Here is a 20495-nt window from a genome sequence, read left to right on the forward strand (position 1 = left end):
ACATATATGTAAAAAATGCATTTGTTATATTATTCATTGTTTCTTAAGGCGAGTGTCTGTCCGAAAAACCCATCTACCTTTATAAGTTAGGGGGTAAGGTCTGCGTACACACTATCCTCTTTGGACCACACTCATAAAATTACATCGGGTTTGTTATTGTTGTTGTTGTTGCATTTGTGGTATTAATTTGCTTGGTGCAGACACTGAATTTGAATAAATTTTTTGCAATGTTAGACCATATCTTGAACTTAGGATAAAATCGAATTTCAAGAACAAACTTTTTCCAAACAGGAACTTTCTGTCAATATGAATGATAGTAATGTCAGGTGGTTTATTTCTAAACGCCCCCACCAGTGAAAGGGAAGGCAAATAATAGTATCAGATACTGAAGGCCTTCTTCACCTTTTATGTTGAGTGGTCCATTGTTGCAAGTAAATGTCAATAAGGACCTCTGGTAGTCTTATTGTGCATAACAATTTCTAAAAGCACATAGTAATACAAAGCTGTAAATGCTGACCACAGAAACTATAGAGAAATATCATAGGCTTATAGAATGGCAGATCCATGTGTATTCTGCAGGTTCAACAGAATCTATGGCTTCTGACTTGAATTCTATAAAGGGCATCATGTGTTCACGTAGGGTACGTGGAAGAACCACCTTAAGGGGTGTGATATAGACAGAATAATTAATGCAAACATTAGTAACTAATTACACAACTCGAACTCGTAACCTATAACTCACGTGAAAACGACTTTAATGTTGTTCCAAGCTCCTCTTCTAACGTGTACTCTATAAGAAAGTGAAAAACAAGTACAAGTAAAATAAGACAGAGATTTTAGAATCCACACTTTCAACTCAAAACTTACCTAACTTTTGGATATAGATTTGATTGAAACTTGAAAAAAGAATTTTTGAAGTTGTATTGAAAAATAATTTTTGAAAGTTGAAGTTGTGTTTGAACATGCATTTTATTTGAAAAAAAGTTGAAATTTTGTGAGTGGAAGAAAAATTCACTCAAAAACTGCCCTAAACCAGAATTTGATAACCTGAACAATTTTGAATTTGTTTTTCAAAATATGATCATATTTCATAAACAAGAATGTTCTCAATTTTAAAAAAAAATATATGAAGCCAAAATCTGTGGCCAAACGAGAGCTTAATAGTTTGTAACTTTTGAATTCATTTCTTCACGGAGATTAGAAAAAACTTACAATGAATTCGATACTAGGCTTATAAATTTATTGGGTACAAAGTTGTCCCTTCTTTACATGTTGGTAGAATGTATCCTTTTCTCTGATCTTTGGCTGAGGGGGTATGAGAAATGGATTATGATAAAGCAAAATGAGATCTTTGGCTTTCCCCTTCTTTTCTTCTTCTCTCTTAATAATTTGTCTTCTTGACTGAAAAAAAGCTTAATTGCAGCCAACGTTGTCGGTGCACCTTTTGGTTTTCATTAATCTTCTATATAATACAACCACCAATTTTGACGAAAGCACTGCCTTGTTCAGAGGGGGATGGAGATGAAAATCTAAAATGAGAAACTATCATCGTTCAGTTAGTCAAGGGAGAATGTCTGATATAAATTTCAAAATTTAGTCCACCATGATATGAGATATGAATAAAGATTATTTGAGGCACAAGTCGTCTGTCTTCCAGTACTCTTAACTACACTAGAAATATCACAGAATTTACTTAACCTCTTACCTCTCATGCTCTACTATCCTATGTTCTTTTGCCTGTATAACTGTATTCTTTTGCTTTCACAAACAAAGCTTGTTGGAAGAAACATCCTAGCTCGAAAACTAGAAACACAAATTAAAAATCACAGAACATCTCTCTGTTAGCATCAAGTGAAAGTATCCTCCATTCTCCCATCAGATTCTTCCTTTTGTAATTTTTTGCGCTGGCACCAACATAGATGCTGAGGGATGGGACCTTCATTTCCGACAACCCATTCGTGCTCGGACACACTCTTGAGTGTTATCCTTTGTGCTGGATCTGCACGAGCCAGTACTTGTTAGGAGAACCCCGAGGGAGAAAAATACATATTATAACTACCACTACGCCTCAATCCCAAGTTTGTTGTGTTGGCTATATGAATCGTTACTATCCATGTAGCTTTGTTTAAGCCCGTCTTAATCCCAATATATAATAACAGAAATAAAAACTTGAGCCGAACACGTTTCCACAAATTCAAAGCATACGCAATAAGACAGCTTAAGGCAAATGCCAGTGGCATGAAAGACGAACCTTTACAAAGAAGCCCCTCAAGCAAATTCTTCAGCAGCGGATTCATACCATCAGGGAGAGCGAGGGAGTTATTTACTATCTGGGAATACAAAATGAAGACTGTTAAAAGAAGCTTGAAACTAAAGGACTTAAACCTTGTATCATACATCTGGAACAAGAGTTGACCCTTACCTTGTCATATGTGTCCTGGAGTGTGTCTCCTAGAAATGGGTATTTTCCTAAAACCATACAGTAAAGGGTGACACCAACTGCCCATGTATCAGCAGCTTTTCCATGATATGTTAGTCCTATTAATAAGAAGAAAACACTTCAGTAAGTAAAAAGTTTATTTAAATGTCAATTTTGGAAGACCAGAGACTCTAACCTAAACAGCACTCGGGAGCAGTAAAAACCGGAGTGCCAGGAGACCGCCTAAGCTCATCATTATCATCCTACAAAAAAGCAGTTCACTAATGTTAGCAATTAACTGAAAGAGCAAAAAGTAAGATAAGATAATGGCAAATATAACTTAACCCAACCACCCTAAACCCTTCAGCCCCAGAATTTAGAACAAAAGGATATAAATAAACAGCATCAAGAGCCCCCTCTCCCAAGGGCATTCAAATGCAAAAGGTATGCATATTATCGATGAGTACAGCAGAGGCTGCCAGAGAACAATGAAGGTGACAGGAAAAAACCTGAGGGCAAGCTCTTTGTACCAGTACATACTCGGATACGGGTACGGGTATACAATACATGTATGGATCTAGAGGTTGGATTCGTTATCTCACAAACTTTAAGATTCGGAGATATGGGTCGAAGTATGGATACGGGCGCTAGGATACGAGCAATAAGTATATAAGAATAATATATATGACAATTAGTTATTTAAGATTGTTGGAAAAAAATATATTTTTCGATTAATACGGTGACTTGAATCCATTATTGTTAATTAAGTTAAACAAAAAATGACTATTAGTAATTATAAGTTGATACAAGTATTAGTATTTTTTAATCTTAGGATTCGGGAGTAGGGCCAGGATTATTGGTACGGGTATTAATATGTAGTCAAGAAGAAATGTAACTACAACATTTAAAGTATATATTTTGACAATTAATTGAAGTTATTAAATTAAAGCTAGTATAGTTACATTTTTTGTACACACTTATATTTTATATATAAATTATCTCGCATAATAGCAAAGTGTTCTAGTACTTTACTGAATTTACATATGACAAACCTAAAATCAAACCAAATACCCAATCAGCCTATATTTCTTGGCCACAGGTGTAGTCAAAATATCAAAGTTAGGGTCACCAAATTCAGTGCAGATCCTGCACTCACACCCAAATCGTGTCGGATCGATGGTGTGGCAAGAATTTTGAAGGATCCGAGCAACATATCACATCAGAAGGAGAAAGAGAAAGCAGGGAAAGCAGGCAGGTGGAAGTTAGACCCACAAGTCACACTCCCTGCTTCCATGCAAACAATGTGCTGAACAGGGCCAGTGATCCCTGAGGTACATATTCATCTCTCATATATCTAACAGCTCACAAAATGATGCTTGGACAATAAATTGAAAGGAGTCAGATCAAGGTCTTCAACAGCTAGATCAGGGAACACACCAAGAATCCGTAAGTGCAGAACAGATACGACAGAACTACAGAAGTACAGTAACTAACATATGCTGCGTGCCGAATAAGTCAAGGGAAGCACGCAACTTTGAAAGACCCACAACCTACATCCCCAGTGGGAAAAATGAAGAAAAAAAACTCAAAAACAGACCCTTGTACATGAGTCTACATAAAAGGAAATTCAGAAGAAAACCATTGTTCCTTTTTAATTAATAAAGCCGAAAAAACCATTGTTGAAAAAGGTCATACCTCAAAAGCTTGGCTAACGCTGAAATCACCAATCTTCACCCTGCCAGAGGCCGTAACTAAAAGATTGTCTGGCTTAATATCCCCATGGATTATATTCTGTTCAAGAGAAGAAAAATTATATATGTTAAACTGCATAAAGCACATTACAGTGATCTATCAATGACATATAGGTATCTGCTAAGCCTTAAAATTAGTGATACGTGATTTAAGGAATCTAAAGAAAATGCTTGTGTCCAAAGTATCAATCTAGGACAAAAGTACTACGATTTCTGCTTGTATTTTGTGGTGTATATGGACCGAAAGGAATCAAAAATGTTTTGATGGCATTTCAACTACCAACCATGCACTCAAGACCAATGTCTAGTTAATCTTTATAGCTAGGTTAATTTTACACATGTGTATAACCCTGATTTATTTGGAATTTATCAGCTCCTTAGTATTACAATAGTTTTTTTGTCATTGGGTCGAGCAATCCTCACCTCATGAGCTAGATTTTGGAGTTGAGTTAGGCCCAAGTTTCATTTATCGATCTACCTATGTGTGTGTGTATACAACAACAACAACAACAACAACAACAACCCAGTATAATCCCACAAGTGGGGTCTGGGGAGGGTAGAGTGTTCGCAGACCTTACCCCTACCCCCAGGGATGTGTGTGTGTGTGTGTATATATATATATATATATGATAGGATACCTCTTTAATGCCAAATTCATAGTTTCTCCTCTTGGGAGATTTAATAATCAAGTCAAAAATCAATGTTGTTGATGTTAGGGCTAGTATTAATGGATTATAACTACACCAAAAAACCATGATTACACTTACATGGGTGATTAATGTTTGATCTTAGAGTAAAAATCCTCCCACAAACAAGCTCCCTTGTCCTTGTTCCGAGTCAAAAACCCAAAATGAGTTTTATATAGGTGTTGGACTTCAGCTAATCGCGCTATAACGCGACTATCGCATTCCGGGGAAGTCCAATTTTTCTTCTTTGTGAGATAGTCTCACCTACACCTGTGTCGACAACAACAACAACAACAACAACCCAGTATAATCCCACTAGTGGGGTCTGGGGAGGGTAGTGTGTACGCAGACCTTACCCCTACCCTGGGGTAGAGAGGCTGTTTCCAAATGACCCTCGGCATCCTTCCCTCCAAGAACTCCCCACCTTGCTCTTGGGGTGACTCGAACTCACAACCTCTTGGTTGGAAGTGGAGGGTGCTTACCATCAGAGCAACCCACCTTGTCAAACACCTGTGTCGACACCATTCGATAAAAAGGTCATAACTTTTTTGTATAGAGCTTTGATTGACAAACGGTATAAAACGCCGGAAAGCTACATTTCAAGGACTACATTTTTGCTTCATGAACCATAGGTAGATTCGTTATATATTAAGAGATAAATCTTTTTGAAAGGCCTTCTAAAAACTTAGGCTTTGTTTCGCTTGTTAGAATTTCTCGCCCCTTGCGTTATTTTCCAACTCCTCTTGTTTTTATGCTTACCATCTAACTCCAATCATCCACCAAGCATATACCCACTATCTTAACACATTATATCAGTTTTCCTTTCACGACACTAGCCTATTTATAGGAACTAAGCGTCTCTCCCTACTCGCATAACGTGAGCCAGCCGCGACGCCTAGTGGCCTACGCAGGACCCCTCATCGCAATAGCGCCGCGACTTGGCCCAACTATGATGTCTCATCACTTAGGCAAAATACTGTTTCATGCGATAAAAGACCCCATGTAGCTGAGATTTTTTCTAACTCCAACTTTTGTTTCTAATTGTTAGCTTTTCTTCTAACTCAAAAATTAACTCTTTGTGGTTACAAAATTACTTTAACACAACTCCAAACCATATGTAACATATATGTTCATATTCCAACCATATAATCAATATCATATAACATTATTTTCACATATTACCATGCATTTATAACGCAATTAAGCATGAAATTGACTTAACTAATTGAAACTTTCAGGGGCATTACATTCTCCACACCGCGAGACTATCGCACTAAGAAAAAATGAACTTCCCATGTGCGCACTATAACGTGAGTAATTAAAACCAATACCTTTATAAATCTCCATTTCTAAATTGAGTTCAAAACAAGAAGAAGGGAGCTAAAGATGCACACTGCCTTACCCCTACACTGGAAGGGCAGAGAGGCTACATTGATATTTTACTAGATTAACAAATTTCTCAAGAAACCACCCAAAAGGGAGAACTTTGAGTTGGGCCACAAAGAGGTAATCTTATCACTTGAAATTCATATATATATATATATATATGTGTGTGTGTGCGCGCGCGCGCGCACGCTAGGCAAGAGAATTCATATGTAGGGCTCATAAAGGAATAGGAAAACGTTAAGCCTAGCTCGTATAGTTGTCGTAGTGCACACCTACATCTGTAGAATCATACAATTTGGACATGAGTAAATAAAATACTCAGTAAGCTCATACACTTCCTCTAAAAGGTGGGACAAATCTTGTAGTACAACATGCATCAGTTTATCTCAAATTCTAGGCTTTCAGTGAAATCTTGTTTCACCCATATCATATACCATTCAAGTCATTTGTGGTCTTACAAGACCACTAATTCACCCCAACTACTATTCATCATTTTCTCCGGCACCCAACAACCACCATTAATGCCCCTCAAATTGGTTCTTCTGAAAGTTTCATACAATTTAAGATAATACACAAAACATTTACCGTACACACACACACACACACACACACACACATATATATATATATAGTGTCCCGATCATATGTTGTATTCCATAAAATCTATATAAGATCCATGATGACCCTATGAGAGTTCACAATTGTATTTGGGGCTACTCAAGTGATATAGCCCTTCTAGAACGTGTTATGTATAAATGATTGTGCTACAAACCAACGTATTGAAGGGTTGGTTTTGAAATTGGATGCCCTTACGCACGGTGGTCACATTATCTTGGGGCTTGATCTACTACTATTATTACTACTATGATCGGCCCAAATAAGTTGGGGTCGACTATACGTATACCCATGTTACTTCTTATAAACTCATCTCATACCAATATTACTAAAAATAAGAACAAAGGAGAATGATTGATTTCTAAATTAAAGCACTAGCCTCTCATTTTCATTCTAAAAACATTGCATTTATCCATCAACCAAAATGACCACTGAATCACCACACCATCCAGTAGCCACCACCCACCACATTAAACTTATTGTTGCTCATCCATAAACACATATACAACAACACCTTTCGAAAATACACCCACAGACACCATTAAACTTCACCTCAACCACCACCTCAATAAGAAAAAACTTGTTGGACGAGTACATAACGGACAAGCAATGAAGTTCTTCTGATGATTGACAACCATCAAGCATGTTACAACGGAAAGCGCCAGCGTAATACACGTAAACCTTGTAACCGATTGGAACGTTGTATACCTCTTTAATCATCATTGATTACTTCTATAACGTCTCCCGAATCGCAGATAAACGATGAATATAAATGATAGCTTTCTCCTTTTGAAAGAAAAAAAAACTCCTAAATAGCTTATCAAATTGCAACAGCAAAAGGCACCAAACTCTAGCTTAGATTAAAAAAAGTTCATCTTTTGACGTAGCAATGCAAGCACTGACCCCTACAAATTTTAAAGGCACCAAACTCTAGCTTAGATTAAAAAAAGTTCATCTTTTGACGTAGCAATGCAAGCACTGACCCCTACAAATTTTAAACTGAGAACCCCACCACCACGTCAACTTTATGTAGAATAGCTTTCTCCCACTTGGGTTCTCTACTTTCAGACAGGGTTGTGGTTGTTGTGATGGAGATGTAGAGGGGGGAAAACTTGCCGAATTGGTGGTTGTGGTGGAGATGTAGTAGGGGGAAAAACTTGCCGAATTGGTGGTAGAATATGCTGGCGGAAATCAATGAAATGGGAAGAGATGTGGGTGGGTGAAAGATTGTTGCCGGAAAGTGGAAGTTGTGGAAGAAGTTGGGAAAGGGGGTCCGTTTTGGTTTTTTATATAGAGGGGAAATTGGTTTTTTAAATTTTTTAATAATTCTATTTCTTTTTCTAGGTACATGTGGCAATTATTCTCTTAAAAATTACACATGTCATCATAATTCTATCTATGTATTTCGCATAAAAAATAAGGTGAAGCACGGTCAGGCAAGTCTCTTTTTGATAAAGAGATCTATTTTGCACGTTCGTTATGTGATCATGTCTAATCTTTTCTAACCTTGATAAAAAGAAAGATCACGTATTACCACATAGCTATCTTAATATTACCATTTATACAAAATGGCACCATTCTCTTCCATATAACATTTTCGGTCTTATAATCCTTCTACATAACATGTCTTCCACGTTGATAGGTATATCCTTATCGCTTAATACTCCAATAGCCTTTTCCATTTTTGAATAACCACCAATAGCCTTTTCAATTTCAACCGTAGCATTTTGAATTTATGTGTAACATCTTCATTTATCATATTATTCTCCTAAAACATAGAGCCTAAATATCTGCATCGTTTGCATTTAGGGCACGATCACGTCTCACCTCAAATTCACTCTTCTTATGCTGGCTAAACTCCATGGCATCTATCCAGTCGTACTATTTATCCTAAAACCATTTTGTTTAAACAGGAAAAGAGCATGTAATATATTTATCCTTAAACCTTTAGGAGTCATTTGGTTAAAAAATAGTTATATCAAGATTATAATACGAGGATTAAATAATAACGGGATTACTTAGTGGATATACTTTTTTGCCAGATGTTTAGTTCACTGGATTAAAAATGGGATATACAAAGTATAATATAAAACATGTATTTTTTTTTACAAAAGATAAACCTGGATTAAACTTCTATCTCCAATTTTCACATTGTCCTTCTTAAAGGACTTTGGGAGAGAAGTTTTGAAGAAGGGCATTTTGGTCATTTGATTGTTTTATCCCTGGATAGCTAATCCCAAAATTGTCATCCCAAAATTGTCATCCCAAATTGAATGTGGTATAACTAATCACGAGATTGCTTATACCGGAAACAAAAATTCAACCAAACACGAGATTGAATAATCTCATATTCTATCATGGTTTTAATTTTCTCTAACCCATAAACCAAACGACCCCTTGTTGTATAAAGTGCTTTTGGTTGATGGTTTCACTAGTTTTATCAAGCCAAAGCAACCTAGAAATTAAAGGTAAGCATTTCATTCCTCAAACACATTAAAATAGAGCACGGAATTGTACACGAGGAACAACTTACCAATCCCATACACCAAGATTATAAATATTTAGTCAAAGTGTGCCAATACTTCAAATTAGAACTCAACAGTCAATCAAGAATAACATAATTAACCCAATACATAACTGGAAGTGGAGTTTCTCTGGACAAGGTATATGCCTTCAAGAATGCCCTTAGCATAAATTAGTGATGAAGCCTTTAAGATCAATTACATTAAGAAAAATCCACACGAAGGTCATGATGCACAGAAAAGCTCATGAGACATGATTCAACGAAAATATATTTCTTCCAAAGAAAAGACTAGGTCATACATGAGAATGTAGATACATCAAGCCGGATACCGTGTCGCGCAAGTACGTCCGTGCCTTATGTTCTCCGAGACCACCTGCCGGACCAGCACCCTCACAGACCCATTTTCCTTCAACGTATTCAAGAACTGTTTGAAACCAAAAAAGAAAAGGAAAAATAGCTTAGGATTTTCTGGGATTCCCTTTTTTTTTGGGTACTTTGGTTCCCTCTTTCCATTCACCAAAATATGATTCAATATACAGAGCAAGCCAAAAGCTGACTGATTTAAATGAGGTTGGTTTATAGGAAAAGGGATGTTCAAGGAATACCCATGTAGAAGTGATCCGTTGTTGGGTCATCAATCACCTCAATAAGATTAACTATATTGGGATGGCACAGCATTTTCATGATCAGAACCTGTAAAAATGGGAATAAACATTTAGGCCATAATAGTTTATGAGAATAAAAAATGTAATAGGTAGCTGGGTCATATAATAAAACAGGAGTGACATAGGGCAATCCATCCATCAATCCATCTCAAACTTAGTTGGCACACAGTAAAACAAAAGTAATCAGACATTCTTAACAAATATAAAGACTAACACTACCAAATCTTACACAGTGAGGAGTCCTTTTTGTTCTTTATTGATAAATCAAACTGAGAAGCCTAAGGATAGAGTAGAACAGTCAAAATTTTCAAGTTGATCTATGGCCAAGGTTCAAAGTCAAGAGAATCATCAAGATTGTGTAAATATCACTTGTTATCAGAAAATATTGTAAATATCACTTGTTATCAGAAAATATTAAGAATATTATGCAGAATGTAGACATACAACAGTTGAATTTATCATTAATGACTAGGTCATTATTAAGAATTCCAAGAATTAGAAAAAAATTTCTTACTTCATAGTTCATATAACTAAGATCTCCTATAAGTATCTATGCCGTACTTATTTAAAATAAATAAACAAATAAATAGAGCCCCGTGTATGTCTTTAATCAGCCAATTTTAACAAGAGAATTTTCTTTTCTTCACTTTTTATGATATCAGAGAATCTACAATCTTGATAGAGACATAAGTAGCTTCTGCATACTGATAGGTGACCTTCCATCTCTTACCAAGCCCAAACTTTTCTGATTCTAAATAAGTTTACTATTCTTGCATCTTTCAATTGATCGTTCTAGAATAACCACTTTTATTTTTAGTAATAATTGTTTGACTTCGCCACTTATTAATTACCACTCCGATAATATAGAGCCACTTCATAGTGATCATTCTATCAGCACCATCTCTATCTCTTCTGACGACTATCACATTTATTCTTGTAACAACTTTTTATTTTGGGACAACAACTTGCATGTACCTCAACTAATCTACCAGATACCTGCTACCTCCTACCAGCATAGATGTCGTTCACCAAAGCTTAGGCAAATCAAAAGAATTCACCTAGTATCGACTCTGCTGGGATTTGAAACTTGGTTCCCAAAATTATCACTCTTAACTCTTCGACCGCTAGGCCACCTCCTTGGGGGCTTTCTTCAAGCGATTTTTCAAGCAAAACATTTTCAAAACTCTTTTCTTTTTTCTCCATGTATCAGATTCCCGATACCAAGTCCCTCCTCTAAATAAGAATTCCGGTCAATATTTCGAAAAAGTTTTCCTCTTCATTTTCTTCATGGCACTAGAGTTTGGGTATTAAATCCCTCTTTTGAACACTAGTATTAGCACCCGCGCGGATGCGCGGACACTAATCATGTCAAATGATTAAGTTATTTGGATTATATGTAAATAATCTTAAAATTTAAGCTTTCTCGGTAAATATAGATAATCATTGGATATTAATAAAAAATAATACATGAAAAAAATTAACCATTTCTTCTATTTTTCTTTTTTGAGACCATTCTCGCCGGTGTCATTGTATCCTAAAAATAGTCAGAAAGCAAAATAATAACTCATATTTATGGCAAAACAATCAAATGTTGAGACTATGAATGACTCTTTTGATACGACTTGACTCTTTTACTACTACTTGAACTCTTATTTTGTGTGTTGATATCTCTTAAAAAAATATTTCTTGTTTAAAATTTCAGTTTCTAAAACTTTATTTTTCAATAATAATTATTTTTATAATAATGTAAGTGAAAATATTATCCTTAATTCAAAACTCATTTTAGTTGGCTATCTAAATATTTAAAAAATTCTTTAGCCAGTGAATGTTTTTTTCCAGTATGACTCCATTTTGATATTTGACATTAACCATGTTAAATATCTGAGTTATTTGAATTATATGTAAATATTTTTTAATACCCCATATATAAAAAAGAATTATTCTTTGAATCATTAAATGTTAAATTAGTTGATTGTTATTATATAACATTGCATATATTGTCTTAAAATTGCCAACTAGTTTATTTTTCGACACCATACTTGGCTTAACCTCAATGCAAACTACTCAAATTGCATTTAAATTCAAATTCGAATATCATATCAGTTTGTTAGTAATAGAGATTTTGTAAAAACGACACACAATGTAAATAAAAAAAAATATTCTAAGATATCCTTATCTTATAATGTATGTATTTGAGTGGAAAACAATATTTGAAATCGATGAGATTAGCTTCCAAATTTTTTATACTCAACAAAGATGAAACATAAGAAGAAATTCGTTGTCATCTCTTATTTCTGGTTTTTAGATCTTTCATACATTTTTTTCAATATTTATTTTCTTTTATCTTATTTTTTATGTCATTCTTTCTTTTTTTACAAAAAAATAATTTATTTCACTGTAAAAGGATGAGTTTTAATAGAAATTATCTACATAAAAACTTTATTTATAATTTTAGTTTTTGGTTGAAATTCTTTCATATTTTTCTTTTGGCTTTATCTAATCAGCCTAAATAGGTGCTCACCCGACCACTTAAATTAAAAAATTGAAGGATGTGTAATTTATATATAATCCATATATAATATGTGTATAATCGTGTGTTGTCGGTATATCATTTATTTATTTAGCTATAAAAAGTAAACAATAAATCTGGCCGGATATTTATGTAACATATTCCGTAAGATATCGGTTTTTGAGTTTATCCAAGATATGACTTCTATTATAATAATTTTAAAAATTCTCTACTAATGTTCAAAAATATCTTATCCTTTTATTATCTTTGAAGTAGAAAAAAGTAAAGAGTTTTTTCGAAATAATTTGTTTACATTTTAGAAAAAAAAATATTTCACGTCATACCAATTTTGTTTTTAAAATATACTCTTTGTTACACTTGAAAATCGCTATAGAAAGTATCAATTAGAAATCAATATCTCTCTTGTTGAGTTTCAGGAAAAAAAAAAAAAACCTTTCACATAATCTAATGATTCAAAACAAATATTCTTCAACGAAAAAAATATTATACCCTTGCAATATTGGCTTGACTGCAGCTAAATGAAGGGGTTTCAGCTTATACCCTTCAATTCCTAGAATGTCCTAAATTGAAATTAATGATAGCAATTGTATAGTCAAAGTTTTGTTATCTGTTTGATATCCATTTATACAAATTGACTCTTCAAACAATTATTCTTCAAAAAGAAAAGAAAAAACAGCTTCTTTTTTTAATATTGACTGATTTTTGTGATGTTTCTTTCTCCAACATGTATGTTTACTTCATTATATATGTAAGTAAACTTTTATTCGAATTTTAAACTCTTTTTTATTATTTGGATAAACATAGACGTGTACCCTATATATTACATTTATTTAAAAAGAAATTCACTTTATTCAAATCTAGTTACAGTGTTTTAAAGAACTATATTATAGGTTTTTAAATTTGAAAGAGTATTATAGTTATATGGAATAGTGTTTTTTTTTTTGCCAGAGGCAAAGTAGTATTTAAATAATTAGAAAAGATAATAAAAGTTCCTAACATGATTGCATATGATCATTAACCGAATTAAGTATGATAACATGATAAAAAAGATAAATTTTTATTTTTAATTTAAATTCGAATTTTAAAACTTTATCTATAAATTCAAAATTATCTTTTAATTCAAATTCAGTTTTTATATATATATATATATATATATATATATATTATTTGTATTTGACTAACATAATCAAATATAGAATAAAGTTATCATATACTATTGACATTTATTAGCTTGTCACTTGGCTTAACCATAATGCCAATTATATATGGTAACTTTATTCCTTTAATATATATATATAGATAATTTGTTTACATTTTAGAAAAAATATATTTCACATCATACCAAATATTTTTTTAAAATATACTCTTTGTTACACTTGAAAATCGCTATAAAAAGTATCAATTAGAAATCAATATCTCTTGTTGAGTTCCAAAAAAAAAAAAAAACTTTCACATAATCTAATGATTCAAAACAAATATTCTTCAACGAAAAAAATATTATACCCTTGCAATACTGGCTTGACGGCAGCTAAATGAAGGGGTTTCAGCTAATACCCTTCAATTCCTAGAATGTGCTAACTTGAAATTAATGATAGCAATTGTATAGCCAAAGTTTTGTTATTTGTTTGATGTCCATTTATACAAATTGACTCTTCAAACAATTATTCTTCAAAAAGAAAAGAAAAAACAGCTTCTTCTTCTTTTTTTTTAATATTGACTGATTTTTGTGATGTTTCTTTCTCCAGCATGTATGTTTACTTCATTATATATGTAAGTAAACTTTTATTCGATTTTTAAACTTTTTTTTGTTATTTGGATAAACATAGACGTGTACCCTATATATTACATTTATTTTAAAAGAAATTCACTTTATTCAAATCTAGCTACAGTGTTTTAAAGAACTATAATAGGGTTTTAAATGTGAAAGAGTTTTATAGTTATATGGAATAGTTTTTTTTTGCCAGAGGCGAAGTAGTATTTAAATAATTAGAAAAGATAATAAAAGTTCCTAACATGATTGCATATGATCATTAACCGAATTAAGTATGATAACATGATTAAAAAAGATAAATTTTTATTTTTAATTTAAATTCGAATTTTAAAACTTTATCTATAAATTCAAAATTATCTTTTAATTCAAATTCAGTTTTTATATATATATATATATATATATATATATATATATATATATATATATATATATATATTAGATTTGTATTTGACTAACATAGGTAAATATAGAATAAAGTTATCATATACTATTGACATTTATTAGCTTGCCACTTGGCTTAACCATAATGCCAATTATATATGGTAACTTTATTCCTTTAATATATATATATATATAGATAATTTGTTTACATTTTAGAAAAAAAAATATTTCACGTCATACCAATTTTGTTTTTAAAATATACTCTTTGTTACACTTGAAAATCGCTATAGAAAGTATCAATTAGAAATCAATATCTCTCTTGTTGAGTTTCAGGAAAAAAAAAAAAAAACCTTTCACATAATCTAATGATTCAAAACAAATATTCTTCAACGAAAAAAATATTATACCCTTGCAATATTTGCTTGACTGCAGCTAAATGAAGGGGTTTCAGCTTATACCCTTCAATTCCTAAAATGTCCTAAATTGAAATTAATGATAGCAATTGTATAGCCAAAGTTTTGTTATTTGTTTGATGTCCATTTATACAAATTGACTCTTCAAACAATTATTCTTCAAAAAGAAAAGAAAAAACAGCTTCTTCTTTTTTTTAATATTGACTGGTTTTTGTGATGTTTCTTTCTCCGGCATGTATGTTTACTTCATTATATATGTAAGTAAACTTTTATTCGATTTTTAAACTATTTTTTGTTATTTGGATAAACATAGACGTGTACCCTATATATTACATTTATTTTAAAAGAAATTCACTTTATTCAAATCTAGCTACAGTGTTTTAAAGAACTATATTATAGGGTTTTAAATGTGAAAGAGTTTTATAGTTATATGGAATAGTTTTTTTTTTTTTTTTTGCCAGAGGCGAAATAGTATTTAAATAATTAGAAAAGATAATAAAAGTTCCTAACATGATTGCATATGATCATTAACCGAATTAAGTATGATAACATGATAAAAAAGATAAATTTTTATTTTTAATTTAAATTCGAATTTTAAAACTTTATCTATAAATTCAAAATTATCTTTTAATTCAAATTCAGTTTATATATATATAATTTTTTTTTTCCGACTAAATATATTATATTTGTATTTGACTAACATAGTCAAATATAGAATAAAGTTATCATATACTATTGACATTTATTAGCTTGCCACTTGGCTTAACCATAATGTCAATTATATATGGTAACTTTATTCCTTTAATATATATATATATATATAGATATAGATTTGAATTTCCGATCACTATTTCAGAGAGGACTTCTTCCTTTCATCATCGTATTAGAATTTGCGCATTGAGACCCTTCTCCAAGCATTGAACAACTAGTCACTGTGACCACTTTTTCTACCGTCAAACTAGGCTAATGATGTTATGGAGAATTGTATCACTATACCTCTTTATAGTGATAGATGATAGATTCATTATCGCGTGTGCAAGCAGTTCGGCCACTTTGGGGGGGGGGGGGGGGGAGGGGGTCAAACATAGTTTTTCTTTCCTGTGATTGATCACTATTTAGGGGGTAGTTTACTATTTCAGTGCTTTTTGTAGTGTTTCCTGATTTCAAAATAAGCACACTCAAACTACTTCACCCCCTTGAGTTTAGTAAGGTTGTTGAAAGTCGACATAAACATTAAAAACATTAAATGGGCTATCCTTGGTCTTGTGTTTCGGTGTTTCGGTTTTCTGATTGCATTACCTTTTGCTAGGTTTGTATTTTTTGCTTTGGTTGTCAGATTGGTTTGCTTGTTATTGCCCCTCCCCTCTCCCCTTCCTGAGCCGAGGGTCTTCCGAAAACAGCCTCTCTGCCTTTTAAAGGCAGGGGTAAGTACCCTTCCCAGACCCCACTTGTGGGAATACACTGGGTATGTTGTTGTTGTTGAATGGGCTATCCTTAACGAATATGCTATAGAGCAATTAAAAATTGTGGAAGATGTTAATGATTATATCATAACTAAAGATTATACAAATTTTCGTGTTCATATAACTGAAGAAATTATACAAAAATTTACTCTCTTCTCCTATTTTCACAATGGACTATTGTTTACCTACATTTGCAAGAGATTCACGTTCAACATTGTATAACCGAATTACAGAATAAAGTTTGACGATAACCCAAAAGTGGGTGAAACAAAAATTCAATGGAAGAACAGAGCATGTACCTCACGAAGAACATCCGACATAGCAGTTTCTGAAGGTGCCACACGCAATTTTAATAAATGAGACTTGCGAAAGGCCTGCATAAATTACTGAAAGCACTTACCACTATTTGAGAGACCAACTAAGCCAATATCAATAACAAACAGTGATTATTCTAAAACCACCTATTCGTACAAAATAGTTCACTTCTTATCCTTTTTCCATCTATTCTTCCACAACAATAATTACTAATAGAACTAGTGGTCATGGATAAAATAGTTGATTAATCCCTCCCTCCCAACGATCAATGAAAGGATGAAAATGACCTGAGTTTGATGGTGAGTATTCTCTAGTACAACTTAACAAATTTCATCATGAATCTAGCAACCCATTAAAGAGAACCGTAACAAAAAGCCATATTAAACTTTAAACCTCCAATTCTGTGTTTAAAGCAATCTGATTTACACATGAGAACAGAAGTTGTACAGATCGAGAGTACAGGTAAAGGAAATGCATGCTTTAAGCTAAGTCATGTATCAACAGCCAGATAAGATGAAATCATGAAAATTTATTTCTTATTGCTAAATTGAAATATCATATAATGTTACCTTAATGGCATAATGTTTTCCGTCAGTACGGCTCCGATATAGAACCTGTCATTGCAAGGTGACAAGATATTTAACCGAAATTCCTTCAATTAAAAATGGTAACATAACACCAGTAGCAATCAGCTCACCACTTTTCCATAGCTACCAGAACCAATCTTATATTCACGTACATACTCATTAACCATCTTGTTCCCATCTTCATCCTGGAACAATTACATCCATGAGTAACACCAGGAAAAGTAATGTGACAAAATAGCTGCATAGAAGGTCAGCCGTTTTTTTCTTTTTAGAAAAGCTGCATAGAAGGTTGACCATACAAAGCTTATAGAGTGTGCCACATCAACAATTGCATTTGTACAAGAGAAGATAAATAATGCGATAAAATAGCTGCAGAAAAGGATAACCATGCAATAGAGCATGCCACTTCAGTTGGTTCAACATACAAATGTATATTACAAAAAACTAATAGCAAATTAAAAGGTGTCGTGGGTGCACTAGCAAGAACTCAACCTTTTCTTATCAAAAACAAGTTAATAGCAACATAAGGAAGTATATTTCTCCAACCAGACATCTTTGGAGATATTAAAAATTAAAATGTCTGCTCTGGTTTACCTTTTTTAATAGGTAAGCATATGCTATCAGGGGAGTATATATCTCCTATCAGATATCTTAAGATGTTAAAAACTAATATGTTCATTTGTCTGTTCCGGGCTTAATTTTTTTGTATGAGTAAAAAGATATACTTCACATCAATTATCGTAGGAATTTCCCAAAAGGAGAAGCTTTCATATATGAACGTCTTAGAAAGAAAAACAAGAAGGCCTCTTAGTCCTAACTTTAGGGGAGAAAAAAAAGCACCTATCAGGACAGCCAAACCTACTCATCTATAGCTCGATGGAAGCTGAGCTGAAGTGGAACCATCATTTTCACGTCTATTAAATTAAATGAAGGTTCAAACATTTCCATTTTCCAGCTATACATGGATACTTTGTTTGCCATAAGTGTTAAAAAGATCTTATATTCTCCTATTACCTCATCCCGTGTGACTTTGTGGGTTTCCTTGACAGGGATCTCCCTACAAACCAACCCATTTTGAGCTCTGTACATGAGAATCTCTTCAGAGCGTTTGACTGGGCTGCGATACTCACCATCATCCCCATTACCAGTATCAGTTACATCACCATTGTAGGAGCAACCATCTTCTTCCTCCCCCTCTTCATACAACAAAGACTCCTGAGAACAGTTATTGGACAATCCCAAATTGGGCCTTCCCACCCTCTTTGGTTTCCTAGCAAAACAGAACCCAAAACACCCACAGCACCCCATTTCTGTCACTTTAGCAACAGAATGCCCCTTCACGAACATCAAGAAACTACAGAAAGTTGTAATGACTACACTATACAACCCGATAACAATTTGATCCCCACACCTGAAAATTAGCATGTGTTTTGTTACAAATCAATATGCAACTCAATTCACATACCAATCCAAAGATAAAAGCAGTATGATCCTTGATTATAAAGAAAGGTAAAAGTAGTATGATACTCTTAAAAGGAAAAATTTTGATATGGGCTTCAAGCCCCAGTTGACTTTGCTATTCAAGTGGATGCCATTCAGAAAAATGAAAGAAGCAGTTGATCAAATTGACTCCATTGCGATTGAATCCCGACATAGTGAAATGAGCTCCAGTTTACTACAAAAATTAGTTACAGACCGAGGCAGGCTAGTATATTCCACTCTTCAAGAGCCAAGGAGCCTTATCAGAGAACCTAACCTTTCACCATAACTGAAAAAAACCAGAAAGGAAAAAGATGACAAGTTTTAACTACTACACATTATGGAATATGAACTGAAGTAACACGCTATATATGTCTATCTATCTACACACACACACACACACACACACACTATATTCATGTATCATCTGCATACGCAATCAGAAATATCATAAACCAGAAAAAGGCAATGAAAAAAGATTCAAAAGCAGTGAAAAAAGTTAACCTTTTACCTCAAATTGAATTAAATTTACAAACGTAACAACCAGAAAAGAGAAAAAAGAAAAACTAAGTATAAAATACTATCCACATTAGGAATATAAGGTGAAATAAACTAAAGTCAAATTCCACAAATAAATTAGTTTTTAGGAGAGGACAATTCAACATTAAAATAACATGAAGCTGACATCACAAAAATCAACCACCGAAAATTGGAGAGGAAAAAAATAATGCATAGGTACGAACAAACATACTACATATTACACGTACACATGCTCATACAACTAACATATACATTTATCATCCGCATATGCAATAAGAAGGCAGAACACAATTTAAAAAATTCAAAATCAGTGAAAAAATATTTAACCATTTTACTGTGAATTGGTGGAATTCAACAACTAACCTGAGAATTTCCCGAAGAATGATTTGATTTGATTCGTTATCAGCGAATTTAGTGTTCAAAACCCTAAATGTTTATTATTATCAAAAAAAAAAAAAAACTAAATGCTTATTGATTTTACCTGAAAAAACAAAAACAAGAAATAGCCAAAAGAAATTACAAAAATGTAAGATAAAACGAGAACACAAAAGGGAAAAAAATAAAATAAAAATATAGAGAGAGATTTGCTGTGATAGTTCTTACAGTGGAAATGGCGTTTTAAGGGGAAATTTGAGATTTAGGGCTGTGTTCAGTTTTGTGCGGAAAATGGGGACGGAACGCGAGAGGGAAAAAAGCCAAGGAAATGAGAAAAAGAGAGGCAAAAAGAAAGGTGAAATGTGGCAGTTTTGTACTGGCTTTTTGATATTGCACTTCCAGCTATTTGAGGTATGTGTCCGTTATGACTTATGAATTTGCAAGATGGTGACACGTGGGCTGTATAAAAATCGCACCAAATCCATTAAAAAGCTGAACTGAACGGACATATAAATCGCACCGTTTGATTTGGTTTGGAAAAAGACCTACATATAAATATATAATTTTTATATATATTTTTAATATTTTATATAAA

The 20495-nt window shown here is 33.1% G+C and overlaps 1 protein-coding gene across 8 annotated transcripts; it reads right to left on the minus strand.

The window, feature by feature from the left end:
- Nucleotides 1-1580: 1580 nt before the first annotated feature.
- On the minus strand, nucleotides 1581-20272 carry LOC104093002 (serine/threonine-protein kinase GRIK2-like). 8 transcript variants are annotated; one of them, XM_009598706.4, is made up of 14 exons: nucleotides 20129-20271; nucleotides 19889-20006; nucleotides 19034-19274; nucleotides 18521-18917; nucleotides 17617-17691; nucleotides 17489-17533; nucleotides 16904-16978; nucleotides 9987-10074; nucleotides 9681-9805; nucleotides 4115-4210; nucleotides 2616-2682; nucleotides 2423-2538; nucleotides 2252-2330; nucleotides 1581-1999 (listed from the first exon to the last, which is right to left on the minus strand). In XM_009598706.4, exons 4-14 carry the CDS (start codon nucleotides 18851-18853, stop codon nucleotides 1848-1850), a joined length of 1251 nt encoding a protein of 416 aa, XP_009597001.1. In that variant the 5' UTR covers nucleotides 18854-18917; nucleotides 19034-19274; nucleotides 19889-20006; nucleotides 20129-20271; the 3' UTR covers nucleotides 1581-1847. The 8 variants fall into 8 exon arrangements, with proteins under 8 accessions (XP_009597001.1, XP_018625255.1, XP_070052427.1 ...); XM_018769739.3 differs by lacking the exon at nucleotides 19034-19274 and having other exon boundaries at nucleotides 20129-20272; XM_070196326.1 differs by having other exon boundaries at nucleotides 18521-19181; nucleotides 20129-20272.
- Nucleotides 20273-20495: the final 223 nt, after the last annotated feature.

The sequence above is a fragment of the Nicotiana tomentosiformis genome, chromosome 2 (genome assembly GCF_000390325.3).
Source record: "Nicotiana tomentosiformis chromosome 2, ASM39032v3, whole genome shotgun sequence".
Lineage (NCBI taxonomy): Eukaryota > Viridiplantae > Streptophyta > Magnoliopsida > Solanales > Solanaceae > Nicotiana > Nicotiana tomentosiformis.